Source organism: Manis javanica, chromosome 13, assembly GCF_040802235.1.
Source record: "Manis javanica isolate MJ-LG chromosome 13, MJ_LKY, whole genome shotgun sequence".
NCBI classification, from domain to species: domain Eukaryota; kingdom Metazoa; phylum Chordata; class Mammalia; order Pholidota; family Manidae; genus Manis; species Manis javanica.
In genome coordinates, this window is record NC_133168.1 from 66080294 (window position 1) to 66101046 (window position 20753).

At 41.2% G+C, this 20753-nt stretch overlaps 1 protein-coding gene and 2 pseudogenes across 1 annotated transcript in view; 1 reads left to right on the forward strand and 2 right to left on the reverse strand.

Annotated features, from left to right (window-relative positions):
- The first annotated feature begins 10589 nt into the window (after positions 1–10589).
- On the forward strand, positions 10590–10685 carry LOC118973092 (U6 spliceosomal RNA; annotated as a pseudogene).
- Positions 10686–11341: 656 nt separating this feature from the next.
- Positions 11342–20753, reverse strand: part of PPIL4 (peptidylprolyl isomerase like 4) — a 51482-nt gene continuing 42070 nt past the window's right edge. The window contains exon 13 of the mRNA XM_037022116.2: positions 11342–14888. Within this exon, the coding sequence (XP_036878011.2) occupies positions 14637–14888 (252 nt within the window). The 3' untranslated portion in view covers positions 11342–14636. The remainder of the gene's footprint in view (positions 14889–20753) is intronic.
- Positions 14896–18447, reverse strand: LOC108395673 (small ribosomal subunit protein eS1-like; annotated as a pseudogene).

Consider the following 20753-nt stretch of genomic DNA (forward strand, 5'->3'; position numbering starts at 1 on the left):
AGGGGGCACGGGTGTGGAGGAGGACCCTGTCCTTTCCATCACTGAGTCCAAAGCAAGTCACAAAGTCCTTCAGGCTGGGGAACAAGGGCACTTGGCTCTGTCAGGGATCAGACGACGTCAGGCTCTCCTTGTTGCAGCCCTGCAAGGGGTGGGCAGCTGCTCTCTCTCCCCGAGTCAGGGGCAGCCCGCCCCCGGACCCACCTGCCCACAGCATTCCGCAGCCCGGCTTGCTGCTGCCTCACAGGTGGGCCACAGACCTCCAAATCTGGGTCTGTATCCTGCACTGGGGGCTGCCCACCAGAATAAGAGGAAAGAACACAATCAAACCACATGACAGCCCACAGCCTTCCAACACACGACAGTGCCTCTGAAGTGACTTCCAAGGACACAGTGAGCCAGCTGGTCAGGCCAGGCTGGGACCCTGAGAGTCACTGCCGAGGAAATAGCAGTGGCGCCAAGTCACTGGGATTTGCTGCTCTTCTTTAGTTAGTGCTGTCTGTCTCCCACAGAAGATCCGAGGCAGTCTAGAGTGTCCAAACACAGATAGAAGGTGACAATTGAAATAAAAATTAGAAGTGCCATCAGCAATCATTAGAAGAAAAAAGATTATACTAGAACCAGGATTAAAATAGCCACTTCATTTGAGCATTAATTCTAGCTTTGAATTCTCAGGCACAATAGATTCTCTACTAATGACTACCATTTTTTTACTTCCTCCAATATATTCAGTATTTTCAATCAAAGTGAGTTATTTCCCACAACAGCTCTAGGGCATAGGAATTATTATTCCCAGTTTTCAGATGGTGTCTCTGGGGCTGCTAAAAAGCAAGCAAACTGCCCAGGTTCACTCAGGAAGTGGTTGGGTCAGGAGTGGAGCCCAGCACCCCATGGCTCCAGAACATGCTCCTTAAACACTCACGTGTGGCCTCCCAGCTGCTGAAGCCCTCATAAAGCATGCAGGGTTTTCAAGAGAAATAAGTATTTTCCTTGTATCCAATTTTAGGAGAAATTGAAACCCTTACATTGAGTAATACATTGGACAATAGCTCACATCCTATAGATCAGGGGGGCAGGAAGGGATCTTCAAATGCCCATTTTTCACCAGAAGCCTCAGTAAAACTGGGTTGTTGCACCTCAGCTCAGGGAAGGTGTTTCTGTGGGGAAATGAGCTAACCAGGCCCAAAGGGCTTGTTCTCTGCTTGTCCAGCCCAGGAAGGCAACAGTACTTAGAGACACAGATTGACAGTGGGCTCCGCAGACAATCTCTTCCAAAAGACAGAGCCACAACTTTTTTAGTTCTAGGCTAGCAGCCCATTAAGGCAGCATTCCCTGAGGAGACTGCCAAATGCTGCCATGCTGCACAGGTCAGAAAAGATCAACCTGGGCAATGAAACTGAAGATACTTGATTTGTATATTCAGCCCCAGGTGAACAGAGCCTCCACCCAGGACAGGGGCCACAGTGGCCGGCATCACATTGCTTCACAAAGAGGACACTGGGATCTGCTCAACTATCAGACAAGTTAAGTATTTGGCAGAGGCCCCAGAATTCAGTGTCAGGAATCTTGGAGACATTATTTAGACTCAAAAAGTGGTGACTCAACTGTCTCCTGGAGGAAAGGACCACCATGTGGTAGCTTTCCATCTCTGATCTAGGGAGACCTCATCTTGATTCCGTCACAGCCAAAGTGACCAAGCTGCCATGTCCTTGAGAAGCCAAAAGAATTAAATCACTACATAGGCTACTTGCTATCAATTGAATAAGAAATAAGGTCTAACCCAGGTAACAATTTTAGTTATAATATCACTGACCCAAAATCAGACTTCCCACCAGAGACTCGAGAGAAGGCAGCAGGCTCCCACTCACAGGGATAACAGGGCCCGTGGCTCCACAGCTCTGAAAGCTACTTGAGTTTTAACAAGAGTTGGGCAGCAGGCTGGGTACACTTCCCTCTTCTGCACTACTCAGCACTGGTGCTGAGTCTGCCCACGCTGGCCCTTGTGGTGAGACGGAGTTCAGAGCTTGCAGGAAGCGGCCTGGAGGTGGTGAGATGGTGGATCCTCAGTGTGTGGGCACAGACCTCCCCAGGGAGGAAGGCACATGAGCTGCTGTGTCGGTGGTCCATGCCCTGGAGGCCCACGATGGACCCAGGTCAGGACCTTGGCCTCGGCTGCCTCCCTTCTATCTACAGCATCAGTGAGCACCAAGAAGAGTCTTTTGTGGAGCCATCGGTTTCCTGGGAGTGTAGGTATTTGTAGTGGTGGTATCCACGTGCAGAGGTGCAGCCCTGCTAGGGGACCTGCAAAGTCACCCTCCACCTGCTTTCCAGTGACCCTTCAGCCAGCAGTGTGTGGAAGTTGCTTCTCCATCTTTTCCCCAGCATTTGGGAGGGGGAGACATTTTGCCTTTTGCAGAGATGGTGTATCATTTCTCATAGCTATTTTAACTTCCATTTCCCTGATTGCTAGTGAACAGGGGTATCTTTTCATATGCAAACATGGATATGCGATTTTCCCTTTTTCTCCCTCTACTGCCCCATTTCCTACCATTCAGTCTTTTTCCTACTGGTGGGCATTAACTGTCATATATTCTTTATACGAACCCATCATTGTGTGTTGCTTTCTGCTCCCGTCCATGTCCAGTGCTTGTCTTCTGTTTATGATGGTTGGGGGCCTGCAGGTATTCTCACTTTTATGTAGTCAAAACTATGGTTTCTCCCTATTCATTTGTGCTTTTTGAATCTTAAGAAATCTTTCCCTATTCTGACATAGTAAAGATATTTTCCTATATTTTCTCTAAAGTTGTTGTGTTTTGTTTTTTTTTATAACCAAGTCTTCAATCATAATCTGGAATTTATTTTGATGAATGGTATGAGAAAGGGTCTAAGCTTATTATCATAGGCAGCTTGATGTCACGAATTCAAAGTCAGACTGTCTTGCCACTTATTAGCTGTGCAGACTTGAGAAAATTATTTAATCTGTGTCTTATTTCTTCATATGCAAAATGGGATAATTGTATCTATCTCATAAGAGTAGTATGAGGATTAAATTAATTAATGCTTGTAATGTGCTTAGGATAATGCTTGGCGGGTATTAATTGCTCAATAAATGGCTGTTACTATTTTGAGCACAACTTTAAAGAAGAGAGGATTACTAGAATTTATGGCAAAATCTAGCAATCAAAAAACACTGAAACATTGCCAGAGGGCTACAGAGACAAGTAAAACAACCCTCTTGGTCATCAGTAGGAATGTGTGCTTTCTGGAAGCTTCAGAAGCTTCCACAATACACACAGAAGCAAGCGGGGAAGCAGTTTCATTGTTATATTGACTTAGCCAATAATCTAATTGCAGTCATTATTGGTTTAGTCCAAGAATCTAACTTGAGACAATTGTGTATTTAAAACAACTTTAGTTTATAAATAAAATCTATACATCACATCCTCTGAGTTTCACCTGATACGTTATCTCAAACAACTACGGGTTCAAGGCAATAAAACATGCTATGTGCACTTCAATTTCATTTCACAACTTTTTTAGGTCTAGGCTAGCAACCAATCAAGGCAGCATTCCCGGAGGAGACTGCCAAAGGCTGCCATGCTGTGCAGGTCAGAAAAGATCAACCTGGGAACCTAACAACAAACTGAAATGAGGTTTCTGCTCCCGAGTGAGTGGGGACATGATTGCAAACAAAGAGTTACAGTCACTTGGTTAATGTTACACTGGAAAGGGGGTTTCTCAACCTCGGTGCTATTGAGATCTGGGGCTGGCACCATGGGGCCATCCTGGGCACTGTAGGGTGTTCAGTAGCATCTCTGGCTTCTACCCAATAGACACACAACCCACATAATATGATAGTACCCAATAGTGGCACAACTCACATAATATGACAACTAAAAATGGTCCCAGACATTGTCAAGTGTCCCCAGAGTGGCAAAATAACTTCTGATTGAGAACCACTGGATTAGAGGTTCCATTAAAGAGGAAGCGCTGGATCTGTGTGAGGAGGCAGAGGAGGCTTTGTGGAGGAAACGATGGCTTGGTTGACTTTAAAGGAAAGGTTGGCATGTTCCAGAAGAAGTCTGGGTTCTCTAGGGCATTCCAGGCGGAGGGAAGGTCTGGGCATTGACGCAAAGGCACAAGGAAGCATGACATCATCCATATGGCTGCCAATCAGGCTCCAGGTGAACTACCTCAGCTCGGGAAAATCTTTAAAAGCTTTTTTAAAGAAGCATTTTCATTTAAAAAATATAGTAAATCGAATCATTAATTAATATGTTCTTTCACACACAGGCTGTTTGTTGTTTTTTTTAGGCAAAATGATTTTCATTTCTGGGCCATCATGAAACTACCAGGTTGGAAACTCCAGCTGTGTCAGAGTGCTCAAGGATGCTGAGTGAGCCCTAGTCGAGGGACGGGCTGGCCTTCCAAAGGGTGTCTAACAATTGAAGGATCTCAGACCTTCTCAACCAATGGCAAGAGAAGTGATGATTGATCTTCCTGGGTGTTCTCAAACTTACTTTCTCCAACCTTGGCTACCGAATTCATTGCTGTCATTGAGTGTCTGATTTGCTAACCCAGGACTCAGATGCCTTTGTGTGTAGTCCTAGAGACATTCCCTAGATGGCAAGATTGTGTCCCTATAACCTAATTAAGTTGACATTTTTAGAAATCTCCCTAAAGTTGCTCCAAGACAAAGCTCCTATGGGTTGAAGTGGGCTCTGGGAAACCCACCTTTTCTGGAGTCCATAGTTCCCTCACAAAAAGCACCAAGAGAGCTATGCAATGGTCTAACACTCTGTCCATTGCTAGGAAGAGACCATGGATCCAAAGGCACGAGGTCTGTGGGAAACAGGTAAGGGAACCTCAGCTGAGGGCAAAGGACGAGTAAGGATACCTGAGTTGAGATGAAGCACCTCTCTTCCTGAGCTGATGATAGGGGGCCGTAAGTAGTCACATCTGAACACTTTCAACATTCTACGTCAAGAAACATGGGCTCTGAGGCTCAGCTTGGTATACTCTCAATGGCATCTTTGCTGGCCTCTGACCAAAGTGCTGCCGAGGCTGTTCTTGAACTTTGTAAATACCTCACTCGTCCTGGTGGATTGGATCGTGCCCCCAAAGGTACGTTTAAATCCTAACCTCCACTATCTGTGAATGTGACTTTATTTGGAAATAGTGTCTCGCAGATGCAGTCAAGGTTAAGTGTTATTACACTGGATCCTGAAAGGCCCTAAATCCAACGACTAGTGTCTTTAGAAGTTACAGTCACTTGGTGGGAAACAAGAGGGAGATTTGGATACAGAGACACAGAGGAGTCACGGGAAGGCCAGACGAAGACCAGCAGAGACTGAAGCAACACAGGTGTAAGGCAAAGACCACCAGCAGAAGCTGGGAAGAGACGAGGAAGGAGGCTCCGGGGGAGCATGGCCCTGCCAGCACACTGATCTCGGGCCTCTAGCCTGCAGACGTGAGATTAAGTTCCTGTTGCTTTAAGCCACCCAGTCTGTGGTAATTTGTAAGGGCATCCCTAGGAAACTAGAAGACCCCTGAATGCCCCAAACCCCTTCCCTCAGAGCTCTTAGTCGTGGTGACCGTTTACTCAGCTGAGCACACTCCTACTGTCATGGGGAGACAGGAAAAGGACCTAGAGATTGAGTACTTGCTGTGTTCCCGACCACCCTGAGGGATGGTGGGCAGGCCACCAAGCGGAGCACAGCATGGCCACTGCCTGCCCGTCTTGGACGGACCTGAAGATCAGGCAGGTTTCACAAGGGGGCCCATCACACTATTTCCCATAAGCATGTGCTAGGGGAAGAGCCACAAATGTGTCTTTGGTTTGTTTTCAGAGAATGAGTAGTAGTAGATAACTATCAACATAATAATGAAACACCACTTAAGATAAAGTTAAAAATACATTAGTGCCATCTGCTGAGATTGCAGAATCTGAGAGGCTGGTTTCCAACTCTTTGTGAGGCCCTCTCCTGCAGGCCAGATGTGCACAGATGAATCAAAGTGCCTGTTCTCAAAACGATTCCAAGCCAGCCCCCGGCCACACATCCCACCAACGCAATACAAGTGAGCACCCACCGACCAGGTGGCCCCCATTCCGACCCTGCCCAGTTATCAATGGCTTGCCAAAAGCACGTCCACCCCTGACTCTGGCCAAGACATTTGGTTTCTGTAATGTCAAGTGGGTGATGATGTAGCAAAGATGGTGTGACATTAAACTTTTTATTGTTGTGCTGCCCACTCCACGTTCTAGCACAGCACCAACTTGGATATGAAACACAGGTGGTTTTACTTTATACACTGTCTCCTCTGGGAAGCCTACTTTGATGAAAATCTGGGTGGAGCCTACGTGTGCAGTAGGTAGTGAATAAATCATACGCAATGCCATCTGAGGAATGCGGTGCCAACCCTTGGTGATGGTCCTCTACACAGCTCCCAGGGTAACTTTCTCCACAATCCCACTGCCACTTCCTTTCCTAGGAAGATGTCCTAATTTTCTACTGCCTGGCAGATCAAATCCAAGCTTCTAGATTCAGTGAGTCCTCCCCCTTTCCTTATTTCCTCCTCCCTTTCAAAGCCCATACTCTCCAATCCTCTGCTCAGTCAGACCATCACAATACTCTCCCCTTTATGTCTCGCCTTTGTTCTTGACTCAAGTTTTCTTACTCGAATTCCAAGCTCTCCCCACGATGAAGCTCCTTTTGGAGGAAACACAACACAACTTGTCTTTTTCAGGAGCCAGAGGTCCCTGTGGTCTTGTTCTAAACTCACTATAAGAAAGCAGCACGTTCATACTTCTCATCTCACACGAGGTCTCTTGCTAGCAGTTTGTCACAGTACTTGCAGGCCTTTTGAGTCTCCAGCTTCCTAATGTCCCATGCAAAATAAACAGCAATACAACTTTGTAATTGCAACCCTGCCCACCTGCCCATTCAAAGCATAAGGAGGAGGAGAGGAGGCAGTCATAAAATTAAATAGTCCTGTGTATATAAGATGGGGTAGGAATAAAGATTGTCCCATTAGCAAGAATAATTGAGATTACTAGCTTAAAAGAGACAATTTTGAAAATTAAGGGGATCTCCATATTCTATCATTTAACAACAGGAAACACAAGCTTCTCTAAAATTTCCCATCAAAACAGTTTCATAGCAACAGCTACTGAAAGGTGAGGCTTCTGTGATTTCGATTTTACTATCCATTATTCATTCTTTGTGACTCAGTTAAGATGGGTAAGAAATGTCAGACTTACGATTAAAACTTTTTATGAGTGGAAAACATAGATATGAAATCTATCTTCCAGTAACTATAAAGCAACAGATTTATGAAAACATTTTGAAAGTATGAACCTATTTAGAGCTTTATTTTGCTGCATCCACTTAAAGTTTCTCTACTTTTGCCTTTAACAGTTCTGATCAAAATCTTTGAAAATTCAGCTGGTTAAGAGAGATCAGCCTGAAACTTTACAGCAGTTATGAGTGAGCAAATTAGTCTTAAAATAATTATTTTTTTCCCCAATTAAAAAAATAACTACCTACTTCAGTTTTAGCAAAAGTGAGCACCTATTACTGGAACCTGCTTTTAAGAGATCACCTAAAGCCTAAAGAAGCAAAACAGAACAGGGAAGATGGACACTTCACCCTAGATGTTAGTAGTTATAACTTAGCCCCACAACTGCCCTGTATCTAGTCAAGGATACTTGATGGACACTGAGATTGGAGGTCTTTGCTATTAAAGCCACTTCCTGATTAATAGAACACAATGCCTCCATACATACCTTTGTTAAAACTACAATCTTTTGAACTGAAAAGTTTTGCTATTAAGGGTAGTTTTTCCTTGAAATATTTGGTTCAGAAATTTTCACTTTTATTTTTCCCACTGAACCTATTGAATTCAATTAGTAAGTTGTTTCTTCTCACTATTCCTGTCACATTCAACCATCATTTCTCTCTCATCCATCCTTTCAGACCACATTTTACAATATCCTATATGGATAATACTTATTTTTCTATATTGAGGGCGATAGTTTCTTACATAATGTCATTACAATTTTTTCTCTTGATAGCCAAGAATTATGTACAAGAGACATCTGGTCTTAGCAGTATGGTGGACTGAATATTCTTGAGTTGTGACCACTGCCATCCCCACCCCATCCCACCCTCTGTAAAACATCCACATGCCAGATAAATTACAGCAGTCATACTTTAAATACACTGGGGAGACTGAAAGACAGTTACAGAAATTCCTCAAGACCCAACCATGTATTAACAAAATGTGAGCAAACCAGCAGTCCTTCATGCAGAGCTTGGAGACTAAAGCCATAGTGATGAGGGATGCCAATGAAAACTAGACATTGGGCTTTAACGGAGTTGGGAAGCTGAATCTAAGATCTTCATATAAAGCCAGGAGGCTAGATGGGCTCACCATCACAGAATGACTATGCTAGGAAAACACATCTGCAGGCACCTTCCCAGCTGTGCAATGATGGGGACAGTGATAAATCTTTGAACAGACTTATTTCCCCTGATACTTTGTTAACTCTCACTACTGTCTATGATTCAAAAGTACACTATGCATGCACAGACATTACAAGCCAAGAAAAAGTGTCCCAGCGGACAGCATCACCTGGAGCATGAAAGACAAATATAAATCCTCTTGAGAAAAAAGCATCCTCAATTTAGGTACCTTAGGAGTCCCAAATTATGTATTCCCAATTAAAAAAAAAAAACATAAAAGGAAAGAAGCCACTATGCACAAGAACAGAAAAAATAAAATAAAACCAGATGTTCTTCAATCGGTGAATGATTAAACGGTGGTATATCTATAACCTGGAATACTACTCAGCCACGAAAACAAACTATCGATACATTCAACACCTGGAAAAATCTCCAGAGAATAAGGCTGAGTGAAAAAAAGTCAACCCCAAAGGCTATATAATCTGTAATTCCATTCATTAAAATTCTTAAAATGAGAAAATTATAGAAATAGAGAACAGATCAGTGGTCGCAAGAAGTTAGAGGGATTAGGAGTGACAGGGAACTGTGTGTGGCTATGGAAGAGCAAACTGAAGGATCTTATAGTGATGAGAAATGTTCTGTATCTTCAGTGTCAGTATCAATATTTTGCTTACAATACTGTACTATTACTTTACAAGATGTTACCACTGAAAGTGTGTAAAGGATACACAGATCTGTTTATTTCTCACAATTGCATGTGAATCCACAATTATCTCCAAAAGTGAGTTTAATTAACAGCGACTAAGGCAGCCACAAAGAAAAAATACATTACAAAAGAATGACATTTGCAATGGCAATGGACTTCTCCATGCAAGTTAGTCAAAGACAATAGAATAACATCTTCAAAGTGCTGAGAAAAAATGACTGTCAACTTAGAATTGTGTATACAGAAAATCGACTTTAGAGAAAATGTGTGAATTAAAAACATTTTGATAAAACAAAAACTAAGGGTTTGCCACCAACAGAGTGTCACCAAGGGGTATCAAAGGATATGCTTCAGGTGGAAGTTCTGAGATGCAAGAATGGGGAGAAAAGAAACTGTCTAATACATGAGTAAATCTAAATAATTACCTGTAGAAAAATGGTAGTAACAATGAGGTCTGATTTGTAAGGTTAAAAGTCACAAGCCAAGACTAAAATACTGGAAGATCACAGCAAGAAGCTGGAAGATATATGATTTAAACTTAGAGTCCCAACATCTTCAGTTACAGAAGAAGGCAGAGATGTTAACATTATACTTTAAGTATGGGTAGTAAAATTCAAATGCAATTTGCCAAACTGAAATGTGAGAAGTGTGGAATTTTTTTAATGTTTTATATAAGAAAGAAAATTGGTGGTGGGGGAGGGCAGGGTGGAAAAAAACACAAAAGAAGGAGATAGGAATAAATCCAAGTATATTAGTGAACAATTAGGACTAAACCCATTAAAGTTAAGATTAGGCTAAAAAATAATCCAGCTACATGTTGTTTCGGAGACACACTAAATCATAAAGATTAGGATAAAATTAGAAGGATAGTAAAAATCTACCAGATGATACACTATGAGCAACTCCATGTCAATAAATTTAAAACCTCATTGAAAATGACAAATTCTTATAAAAATGTAGTAACAAAAATGACTAAACACTTGAAAGAAACAGAAGGGTTAATAATTCTATAATCTTGTAAATCTAATCAATAAATGTGCTCACAAAAGTCCAATTTTATAGACAAGCTCTATCCAATTTTCAAGGAACAGATAAACCTTTATCTACTCTTTCAAGAAGAAAGACACACTAATTTATTTTATAACCTGGATATTAAAACCAGATAAGAGCAACATAAAAAAGGAAAATTATAGGCCAACTTCATTACTGTACTAGAAATTTAAGCCAGCAAGCACTAAAAGACCACCACAACCATAAATAAGCATTTACATATTTTGGAAAGTAATTTTTAAAATAAGGATAGGGAAAAAAACAACTTGCAGGTGATATTACTGTCCACGTAAAAGACCCAAGAAAACACAAAAAATTTTAAATGTAAGACTTTAGTAAAATAGCTGGATGTAAAAGCAATATTCAAAAATGTAACTCTTGTGCTGCATCATAAAAGTGGAATGATACAAAGATTAGTATGACCCCTGAACAAAGATATGCAAATTTGTGAACTGTACTGTATTTTTATTTTTGCAACACTTCTGTAAATCTAAAATTGTCTTGGAAAAAAAAATGTGACTCCTTAAATCAGGAGACAAAAATCATATTTTTAAAAGATAATATGTATAATCAAACAGAAAAGTAAAACAGGAGTAAACCTAACAAAGTTCAAAAGCTTCATCAGGAAAACTCTGCGAGGTTAAAGAACTACACAGAAGGATATGCTATCTTTATGAACGGGAAGATTCAATATCAAGATTTTTTCCTACAAATTGATCTACTGTTTGATTGCAAATGCAAACACGGTCCCAACAGAATTCTTCAGGAACTTAACAAGTTGGTTCCAAAGCCACAAAGAACAAAGGACCGTGGCAGTCCTGATGAAACAGGTGAGGGGGTTGCTTAAAGGTGACCTCTAAGGTCACAGAAATGCAAATGTTTGGTACTGGCAGAAGGAGAAACAATAAACCAGTGGAAGAGACAACCCACGAAACAAAATCCACACGTAGACAGAAATGGGCTTAGATGACAGAGGGGAGCTATAATCAATGGGGAACAGACAAACCATTCATTAATGGATTTTCGACAACTGGTTACATCTTTATATAACGTTTTAAAGTGAATCTGGATCACTATATCACAACATATACATACACACATACAATCCAATATGGATTAAAGATTAAGCTGTAAAAAACAAAGCTTTATTTATGACTTTTAGAATATAGGACAGTATCTTTATTACTCATTTCTTAAACAAAATACAAAAAGCACAACACAGAATGGCTAATAAATTTAACATTAAACTTAAAACTTTCTGCCTAAAATATAAACCTTATGCTAATCAAACATTTAGACCCAAATTCCAGTTCACAGGAAATAGAGAGGCTAGAGGATACCAGGAAGATACCATCAAATAATTCCAGAATGTGGACAATTATACACAACAACGTGGCCTCAACTCTACAAAAAGTCAGTGTCATTTTTAAAAAAGGTGGGGATGGATGGATGGGTAGGAAACTCCTGCAGAAGAACTGAATAAAATGACAAAACAGGCAACGCGTGAATTGAGTTTGGGTTTAAAAACAAACCAACACCTAAAAATGTCACTCCTGAGACAGAGAAATCTGAATATAGACTATATATTATATGTTATGGGATTATTGTTACTTAAGTGTGATAATAGTATTGACCATTTTTTTAATTAAATGCATGATGAAATACTGAAAGGTAGAATTTCATGTTTCAATTTGCTTTCAAAATTGTTCAACAAACAATGTTAAAGCTGAAAAGTATATGAATTATGCTCATCATGTTCTTATGTGTTTCTATATATGTATATAATCTTTCATATTAAAAGTTGGGGGAATGAGATCTCACCTCACTCCAGTTAGGATAGCCAACACTGAAAAGACTAGGAACAACAAATGCTGGCGAGGATGCAGAGAAAGGGGAACCCTCCTACACTGCTGGTAGGAATGTAAACGAGTTCAACCATTGTGGAAAGCAATATGGAGGTTCCTCAAGCAACTAAAAATAGAAATATCCTTTGACCTGGGAATTTCACTCCTAGGAATTTACCTAAAGAATGCAACTTCTCAGATTCAAAAAGACATATGCACCCCTGTTTATTGCAGCACTATTTAGAATAGGCAAGATATGGAAGCAACCTAAGTGTCCATCAGTAGATGAATGGATAAAGAAGATGTGGTACATATATACAATGGTATACTATTCAGCCATAAGAAGAAAACAAATCCTACCATTTGCAACATGGATGGAGCTAGAGGGTATTATGCTCAGTGAAATAAGTCAGGCAGAGAAAGACAAATACCAAACGATTTCCCTCATTTGTGGAGTGTAACAATGAAGCAAAACTGAAGGAGCAAAATAGCAGCAGACTCACAGACTCCAAGAAGGGACTAGAAGTTACCAAAGGGGAGGGGTGGGGAAGGGCAGGTGGGGAGGGAGGGAGAAGAGGATTGAGGGGTATATCATGATTAGTGCACATGGTGTGTGGGGGGTCACAGGGAAGACAGTGTGGCACAGAGAAGACAAGTAGGGACTCTGTGGCATTTTACTACACTGATGGACAGGGACTGCAATGGAGTATGGGGGGGACTCAATAATAAGGGTGAATGTAGTAACCACAATATTTTTCTTGTGAAACCTTCATAAGAGTGTATTATGAATGATGCCTTAAGAAAAAAAAAGTTGGGGGGAAATTTCAACTTATGCTCTTCCAGGGGCTTCAATAGAAGGGTGAGAAAATAACCCACAAACTGAGATGTTTGCAACAAATGCATTAGTATCCACAACCAATTAAAAAAACTCCTAAAAAAAATCTGCAAGGAAAAAAAAAAAAACTTAAAACACAAAAGAGGCAAAAGACATGAAAAAAGCTTTCCACAAAAAACAATCGGGAATGAATATATGAAAAGATGCTAACCTTATTAGCATTCAGGAAATGCAAATCAAACAACAGTATTTACATTCTGGTCAAAATGGAGTAACAGGGGCAAGATTTACCTTCCCCATTTTAAACAATGAAAAATCCATAAAGAATATATACAACACAGTTTTTCAGGTATCAGAAAATATCTGGTGCAGGTCACTGACTCTTAAGAGAAGGAAACCAAACAAGGGAAGTGCTACAAGTGCCCAAGCTCACTGCATGGAGTTTCCAGGCTGCTGCACTAGGAGAGGAACGTACACCCATGAAGGGCACAGTGGTGCCCCTGGGTAGAGAATGTTGGGGGGGCCATGGTAAAATCTGAAGGGCAGAGTACTGGAGAGAGGAGCAGGCCACAGAGGGTGTGTTCCCGACCCACGTTCCCGAGTCTTCAGCTGAACACCAATCAACACAGGCATGGGAGGAAACTACCCAGAGGTGGGAAAGTGCCACCAGAAAAGAACAGGTGGTACCATCAGGAGTCACATGGGGCTCAGACTAGTTCTTATTCCCAACAGACAAGGTGGAGAGATCTCATGATAGGCAGAGAGAAAAGTATTCAGAAGGATATCACCTCAGTAGTAGGCCAAATTAGACCTAGATTAAAGACTGTCTCATTAAGCTTAAAAGTAGGCTATGAAAGAATCAAACTGTTTCCAAGTAATTTAATTACGTTCCAGAAAAGATGTGAAACAAAGGTAACTCACATGATGTTGGGGGGCTGTACACTAGTACAGCCACTGTAGAATATAATCTGGCATTTTCTTATAAAGATCCAGATATCCGTATCACACGACCAAGCAGTATCACTCCTGGATACAGAATGTTCACAGCAGCGTTGTTTGTAACAGCAAAAACAAAAACAGACAAACCCCAGATGTCCATCGACAGAAGAATGGATAAACTGTTGTCTATCCAAACAGTACTATATAGCAATAAAAATGACTCTCAAAAACTACTAAATTGAAAAAAAATCAGAGGTAAACATACATTATACCATTTACATAAAATTCAAAAACATACAAAACTTAACCTTTCTTTTAGGAATACATACATATGATGTAACATTTAGTAACAAGAGAATAACAAACACAAAATTCAGAATAACTACTTGAGAAGGAAGGGGCACATACGGTACTTCTAACACACAGGTGATATTCTACTCATGCTGCCTGATGGGTACACGGATATTTGCTAGTCTTTAGACCTTATATATAACGTTTGTGTATTTCTGTATGAAATATATTTCATTAAAAAAAAAGAGTGGAAAATGTGAAAGACTTGAAAAATGAAGACAACTATTTATATATAACAATAAAATTAGTGTAAAAAAGTATACAAAGAAAATGTTTATTGTCTTTCTGTGCCCTATACAATCCATATTAATCTAAAAGGTCCATAATTCTGGTGTGGAAAAAAAACAAACTAGCAGAGTCTAACTGCTTTGACACAAAATCTGAACACCTGGTACTCTAAGCCAGATGAGAGTAAATGTGTCAGCCACTGTTGCCTGATTCTTTCTCTTTCATCTGTACTTAGATTTTTCTTTATCTTTGGATTTCTTAGGACTCCTGCTTCGGTCTCTCTTTTTGCTCCTGTCTCTTTCGTAGGGATCTGGCTGGTACTTGGATTTGTGACTGTTACTATAGTGGCCATCCCTTTCTCGCGATCGGCTACGACTTCGGTTTTGAGGTCGGTCTCTCTTTTCACTCTTTTGTTTCTCCCAACAGCTTTCTTCCTCTTCATAGTGACCAAACCCCATCTCCCTGTAGATATCCTGTCAAAGGAATGGAGGGTTACCAGTGGATCAGTAAAATAATCATTTTTTAGGTACTGTAATAAAACTTAGGTCTACCATTTATAAGCAGTTGTTAACAGCTCAAATTTGAACACTACCACTTAATGCCAAGAATCCTGTAAAATAAAAAGAATAATAGTTCAGAAAAAGATTTAATTGTTTTTCTTATCCATCTCATTGCTGTGTATCTACTATTTCAGATAAACTGAAGGACCAGATCCCAAAGCAAGGAATTCAAATAGCCCAACTGGAATTAGAACAAGTCTTGAGAGTAAAATTATAATACCAAGAATTCTGGTTGTGTGGTCACCTTTCCACCTCCTCCTCCTACACTCCCCCAAAATGTGGTCCCATCACTGATCTGCAGTGACACTAGTAAGATTCCCATAAGAATTCTGTAAAGACATCATTTAAACAACAAAGCTAAGAGTTCATTTAGATAAGTCAATCAGGCATAAAAAAAAAAGAACAGATACTAAGTACTTGGGACTGAGGGATTAATTTTAAGCTGTTAATTTCTAACAGCTCCTCTCCAAATCTTCAAACACATTTTCCTTGTTTAGACTAAGTAATATATGCTTTTATTAAATTCATTATTTATATATTTAAAAAATGTTGACAATGGAATAATCCACTGCCCAAAAGACAATAAAGTGGGTACATTAAATTCTATTCTTTTTTTTCCCCACAAATAAGATTTTTTCTTTGACACCACTGAAAGTCTGAATTTTAAACAGACTCTTGGACAGGTGGCTCATATCTATCAGCTTGTTCAACATTAGCATGTGTCTCATCCCCAGGAGCTCTTCCACACTACTGCCTTCACCATGAAGCTCCGTGAGCTTCTCAATTCAAATTTGGGCTTCTTCAGCATTTCCACTTTTCTAACAAAGATATCATGGAGCAGACAAATAGACTGCCAAGACTTTTTATGTCTTTTCCAACACCACAATCAATTCACTGACCACTTCTTTCAAGTCATCTGTCTGCACCTCTAGGGTCATAATTTCCATCATCTTCCAGATTCGGCAGACCTGTTGATGCTGAGCATAAAAGGTCTTCCAAATTTGATTATTGCGTTTTTTAGTAAAACGAAAACAGAATAGACAAAGCAAGTAACCACTGGTATAGTCTTGACATAAACATGAGTTTCAATCATGGTCTGTCACTTTTTGACCATGGAGCACATTTTTCACGGGTAAGATCCACGCCATGGAAATTAGGTAGCTTTTATCCTGAACACCCTCAGTAGTTAGCTTGAATTTTCTAAATGCAACTTCATCATCATTCTGCAGATCAGCAAGACTTACTTCAAAATAAAACCCTTAAGGCAATCAGACGTCATTTTGGCTTCTTGAGCTCTTGTGACTACTGTTTTCCCAGTATTTCTTATATTGAACATGGCTGGTGCTTTCACATCATACCAGCCTTTCTTAGAAAACGGGTGACGACTTTCTTGTTGGCTCCCTTTTTGCTGCCTTTCGTAAGGCACTTGTTCTTACTGACCACCATGGAGCTGCTCAGGGAGCCAAAGGCTACATTTTATTCTTAATAATTAAGTAACTGTAGTAATTTTCCCATATAAAGGAGGGCTATTACAACTTATTTCTCCTTGTGTTCTATTCTTAATTAAAATGAGTATCTTAACAAGTGGCTGAAATCTAAGGAGGACCAAAGCCAACATTTCTTCAAGAGATAGTTCATAAAATACAATTTCTTAAAAGATTTCTCAGAAGAAAGGCAAAACCCTAAGGATTTAACTTCCAAAGGTCCCAATCCTATTACCATAGACATTATTATAGTAAATATAAATGCTGAAATTCTGAGTGATGAATGACCACAGTTAATTAAGGACTTGGATTTAAGCAAATGATTCACATCTACCATATATACTGTCTAAATACTGTACATTATGCCTGGCATGGAGATCACAGTATTTGAAAATAGATCTCATGTGACTGTCATAATCACAATATTTGTGGAAATCGACATTGTAAACTGATTCATGATTATTCACAAAATCCCAATAGTTCTTGTCAATTATGAGTCCCAGAGGTAGAAAAATCAGTTTGGTTTAACTCTTCACCAATTATTTTCTAGCAAAATATAACGTCCCTATCTGTGGCATCTTACTACACTGATGGACAGTGACTGCATTGGGGTATGGGTGGGGACTTGATAATATGGGTAAATGTAGTAACCACGTTGTTTTTTCATGTGAAACCTTCATAAGAGTGTATATCAATAATACCTTAATAAAAAATTTTAATATATAACATACCTAAATAAAAGGATTTTTTGTGCTTCTTGTAGCATATACAAAACGTAAATATGTGTGCACTGTTCTGTCTGTACACACCTAGTTTCTGTAATGGCTGAGATAATAAACTTTTAAAATAGACTGTTAGCTGATGTATGACTCTCTAAAATCTTCAGCACACTATTACACAAGCAGGCACTTAAACACTTTGCTGTTTAAAACAAGAGAGAAAAAAGCTTACACAGTACATCACTCTTGGAAAACACTGAGGAAGATGAAAATTTGAAATAGACTGAAACCTTAAAACCTCTCCTATTTGGAGTACTTTTCAAAGCTATACAAGCGTTGAAGTTGGGGAGTTCTAGGTTCAAATAGTCTTTGCAATATAGGAGGTGTGTCGATCAAGAAATACTCTTGAGGTTAGATTCAGCAGGGAAGGTTTCATAGAGAAATTAGCTTGGGATGAGCCTCAAAGAGTAAGTTGGATGCAGGCTTGGATTGGCTGCAAGAAGCTACTGCAAGCACTGTAAGTGAAAACCGAAAGGCAAGGGAGAATTAGCAGTGTGTGCACAGATGTAGGAGAAGAGTTCAGGGGGCTGGATAAAGCCATCTTAGAACAAATCCTCTAAGTATGTTGCTAGCATAACACTAAGTGCTTATCCTCATTCTAGACATAAGGAAACTGAGACTCAAGAGATCTACACAGATTGGTTATTCAATTGATCAGTAACTAACTTGACACAGAAAGCTGAAAGGGGGTGGTACAGGATAATGGAAAAAAACACAGCTGACTGAATCAAAAAGAATGTCAACATCCTACTAAACTAGAAAGGCCCATGGACCTGTGGGGTCAGGATCTTCATAACTCAAGTGAGAGAACTGTATTAGATGAACTCTCAGTCCTTTCCATTACAGACTTTAAAAAATTCTATCCTTTAAGACATAAGACAAGATGATTAAAGTAGCATGTGCTTAAAAACAAAAGAAACATTATAAATGGCCAATTTAAAGCAATCAACTTAACTAGCCAATGTTTTCATGTAAAGCAATAAAAAAGTCTATTCTAAGGGATAGTGAAATCTATTTCTGACAATGGATATTCTGACAATGAGCATGAACACTTCTCAACCAGGCAACCCACAGCTGAGTATTCATTTCCTGTGACCCTAGTAAAACCTCAACAGTAACCATCTCTGGAATTAAGACATGAGATGGAAAAATTAAACAGAAAAGTTTTCGAACTGAACAGTAAGGTTACCACTCAATAAAAAACAAAAAGCTTGAGGGGCGGAGCCAAGATGGCGGCGTGAGTAGAGCAGTGGAAATCTCCTCCCAAAAACACATAGAGCTATGAAAATATAATAAAGAAAAATCTTCCTAAAATAGAGACCACAGGACACAGGACAACATCCAGACCACATCCACACCTGCAAGAACCCAGCGCCTTGTGAAGGGGGTAAGATACAAGCCCCAGCCCAGCGGGACCCGAGCGCCCCTCCCCCCGGCTCCCGGCGGGTGGAGAGAAACCGGAGCGGTTTTTTTTTTGGCGAGCGCTTTTTGGAAGCCTTAGAGGGACGGGCCCCCGTTGCTGGGGAGGCAGGGTGGCGGGACCGGTGAGGAGGTGCCTGGGAACGGCGCCGGAGGACAAAGAATATCCCGCGTTTCTCCCTGCGAGACCTGGGGGCGGGTGCCTGAGACCGGTGCCTGAGGACGGAGGAGGTCGCGCGTTTTTCCCCTTTTTTTTTTTTTTTCTCTTTTGGGCGAGCGCTTTTTGGAAGCCTTGAAGGGACGGGGACCCCAGTGCTAGGGAGGCACGGTGGCGGGACTGGTGAGCGGGTGGCTGGGACCGGCGCCTGAGGACAAAGAATATCCCCCGTTTTTCCCTGCGGGACCGGTGGGCGGGTGCCTGAGACCGGCACTTGAGGACAGAGGAAATCGCGCGTTTTTCCCCTTTTTTTTTTTCTCTTTTCTGCGAGTGCTTTTTGGAAGCCTAAAAGGGACAGGGACCCCGGTGCTAGGGAGGCAGGGCGGCGGGACTGGTGAGCGGGTGCCTGGGACCAGCACCTGAGGACAAAGAATATCCCGCATTTTTCCCTGTGGGACCGGTGGGTGGGTGCCTGAGACCAGCACCTGAGGACGGAAGAAATCGCGCGTTTTTCCCCTTTTTTTTCTCTCTTTTTGCCGAGTGCTTTTTGGAAGCCTTGAAGGGACAGGGACCCCGGTGCTAGGGAGGCAGGGCGGCGGGACTGGTGAGCGGGTGCGTGGGACCAGTGCCTGAGGACAAAGAATATTGAGCGTTCCTTCCCTGCGGGACCGGTGGGTGGGTGCTTTTTGGAAGCCTTGAAAGGACAGGGACCCTGGTGCTAGGGAGACAGGGCAGCAGGACCAGTGAGCGGGTGCCTGGGACCGGCACCTGACGACAAAAAAAAAAAAAAAAAAAAAAAATCGCTTGTTTTTTCCTTTTTTTTTTTTCTCTTTCTTTCTGTTCCCTCTCTCATTGTTGCTGTTGTTGTTTTGGTTTGGAGAGTGCTTTTTGGAAATCTTAAAGGGGCAGGACAGGTCACTTAGACCAGAAGCAGGGAATCTGGGGATCTCTGGGCACTCTAACCCCCTGGGCAGCAGGGAGCACAGAGGCCCCTTACGGAGATAAATAGTCTCCTGGCTGCTCCCCCTCCAACGGGGCTCCACCATTTTGGAGGAACAGCCCCAGCCAGGCCAAGCCCACAGCAACAGCGGAGATAAACCCCAAAGCAACTGGGCAGGAAGCAGAAGCCCTGTCTGCGCACAGCTGCCCAGCACAAGCCACTAGAGGTCGCTATTCTCCCAGGAAAAGGCTACAAACCAACAAGAAGGGAAGCTCTTCCAGCGGTCACTTGTACCAGCTCTGCAAACTATCTCTATCACCATGAAAAGGCAAAACTACAGGCAGACAAAGATCACAGAGACAACACCTGAGAAGGAGACAGACCTAACTAGTCCTCCTGAAAAAGAATTCAAAATAAAAATCATGAACATGCTGACAGAGATGCAGAAAAAAATGCAAGAGCAATGGGATGAGATGCAGAGAAAAATGCAAGAGCAGTGGGATGAGATGCAGAGAAAAATGCAAGAGCAGTGGGATGAAGTCCGGAAGGAGATCACAGATGTCAGGAAAGAGATCACAGAAGTGAAACAATCCCTGGAAGGATTTATAAGCAGAATGGATAAGATGCAAGAGGCCATTGAAGGAATAGAAGCCAGAGAACAGGAACGTATAGAAGCTGACAGAGAGAGAGATAAAAGGATCTCCAGGAATGAAACAACACTAAGAGAAATATGTGACCAATACAAAAGGAAAAACATTCGTATTATAGGGATACCAGAAGAGGAAGAAAGAGGAAAAGGGATAGAAAGTGTCTTTGAAGAAATAATTGCTGAAAACTTCCCCAAACTGGGGGAGGAAATAATCGAACAGACCATGGAATTATACAGAACCCCCAACAGAAAGGATCCAAGGAGGACAACACCAAGACACATAATAATTAAAATGGCAAGGATCAAGGACAAGGAAAGAGTTTTAAAGGCAGCTAGAGAGAAAAAGGTCA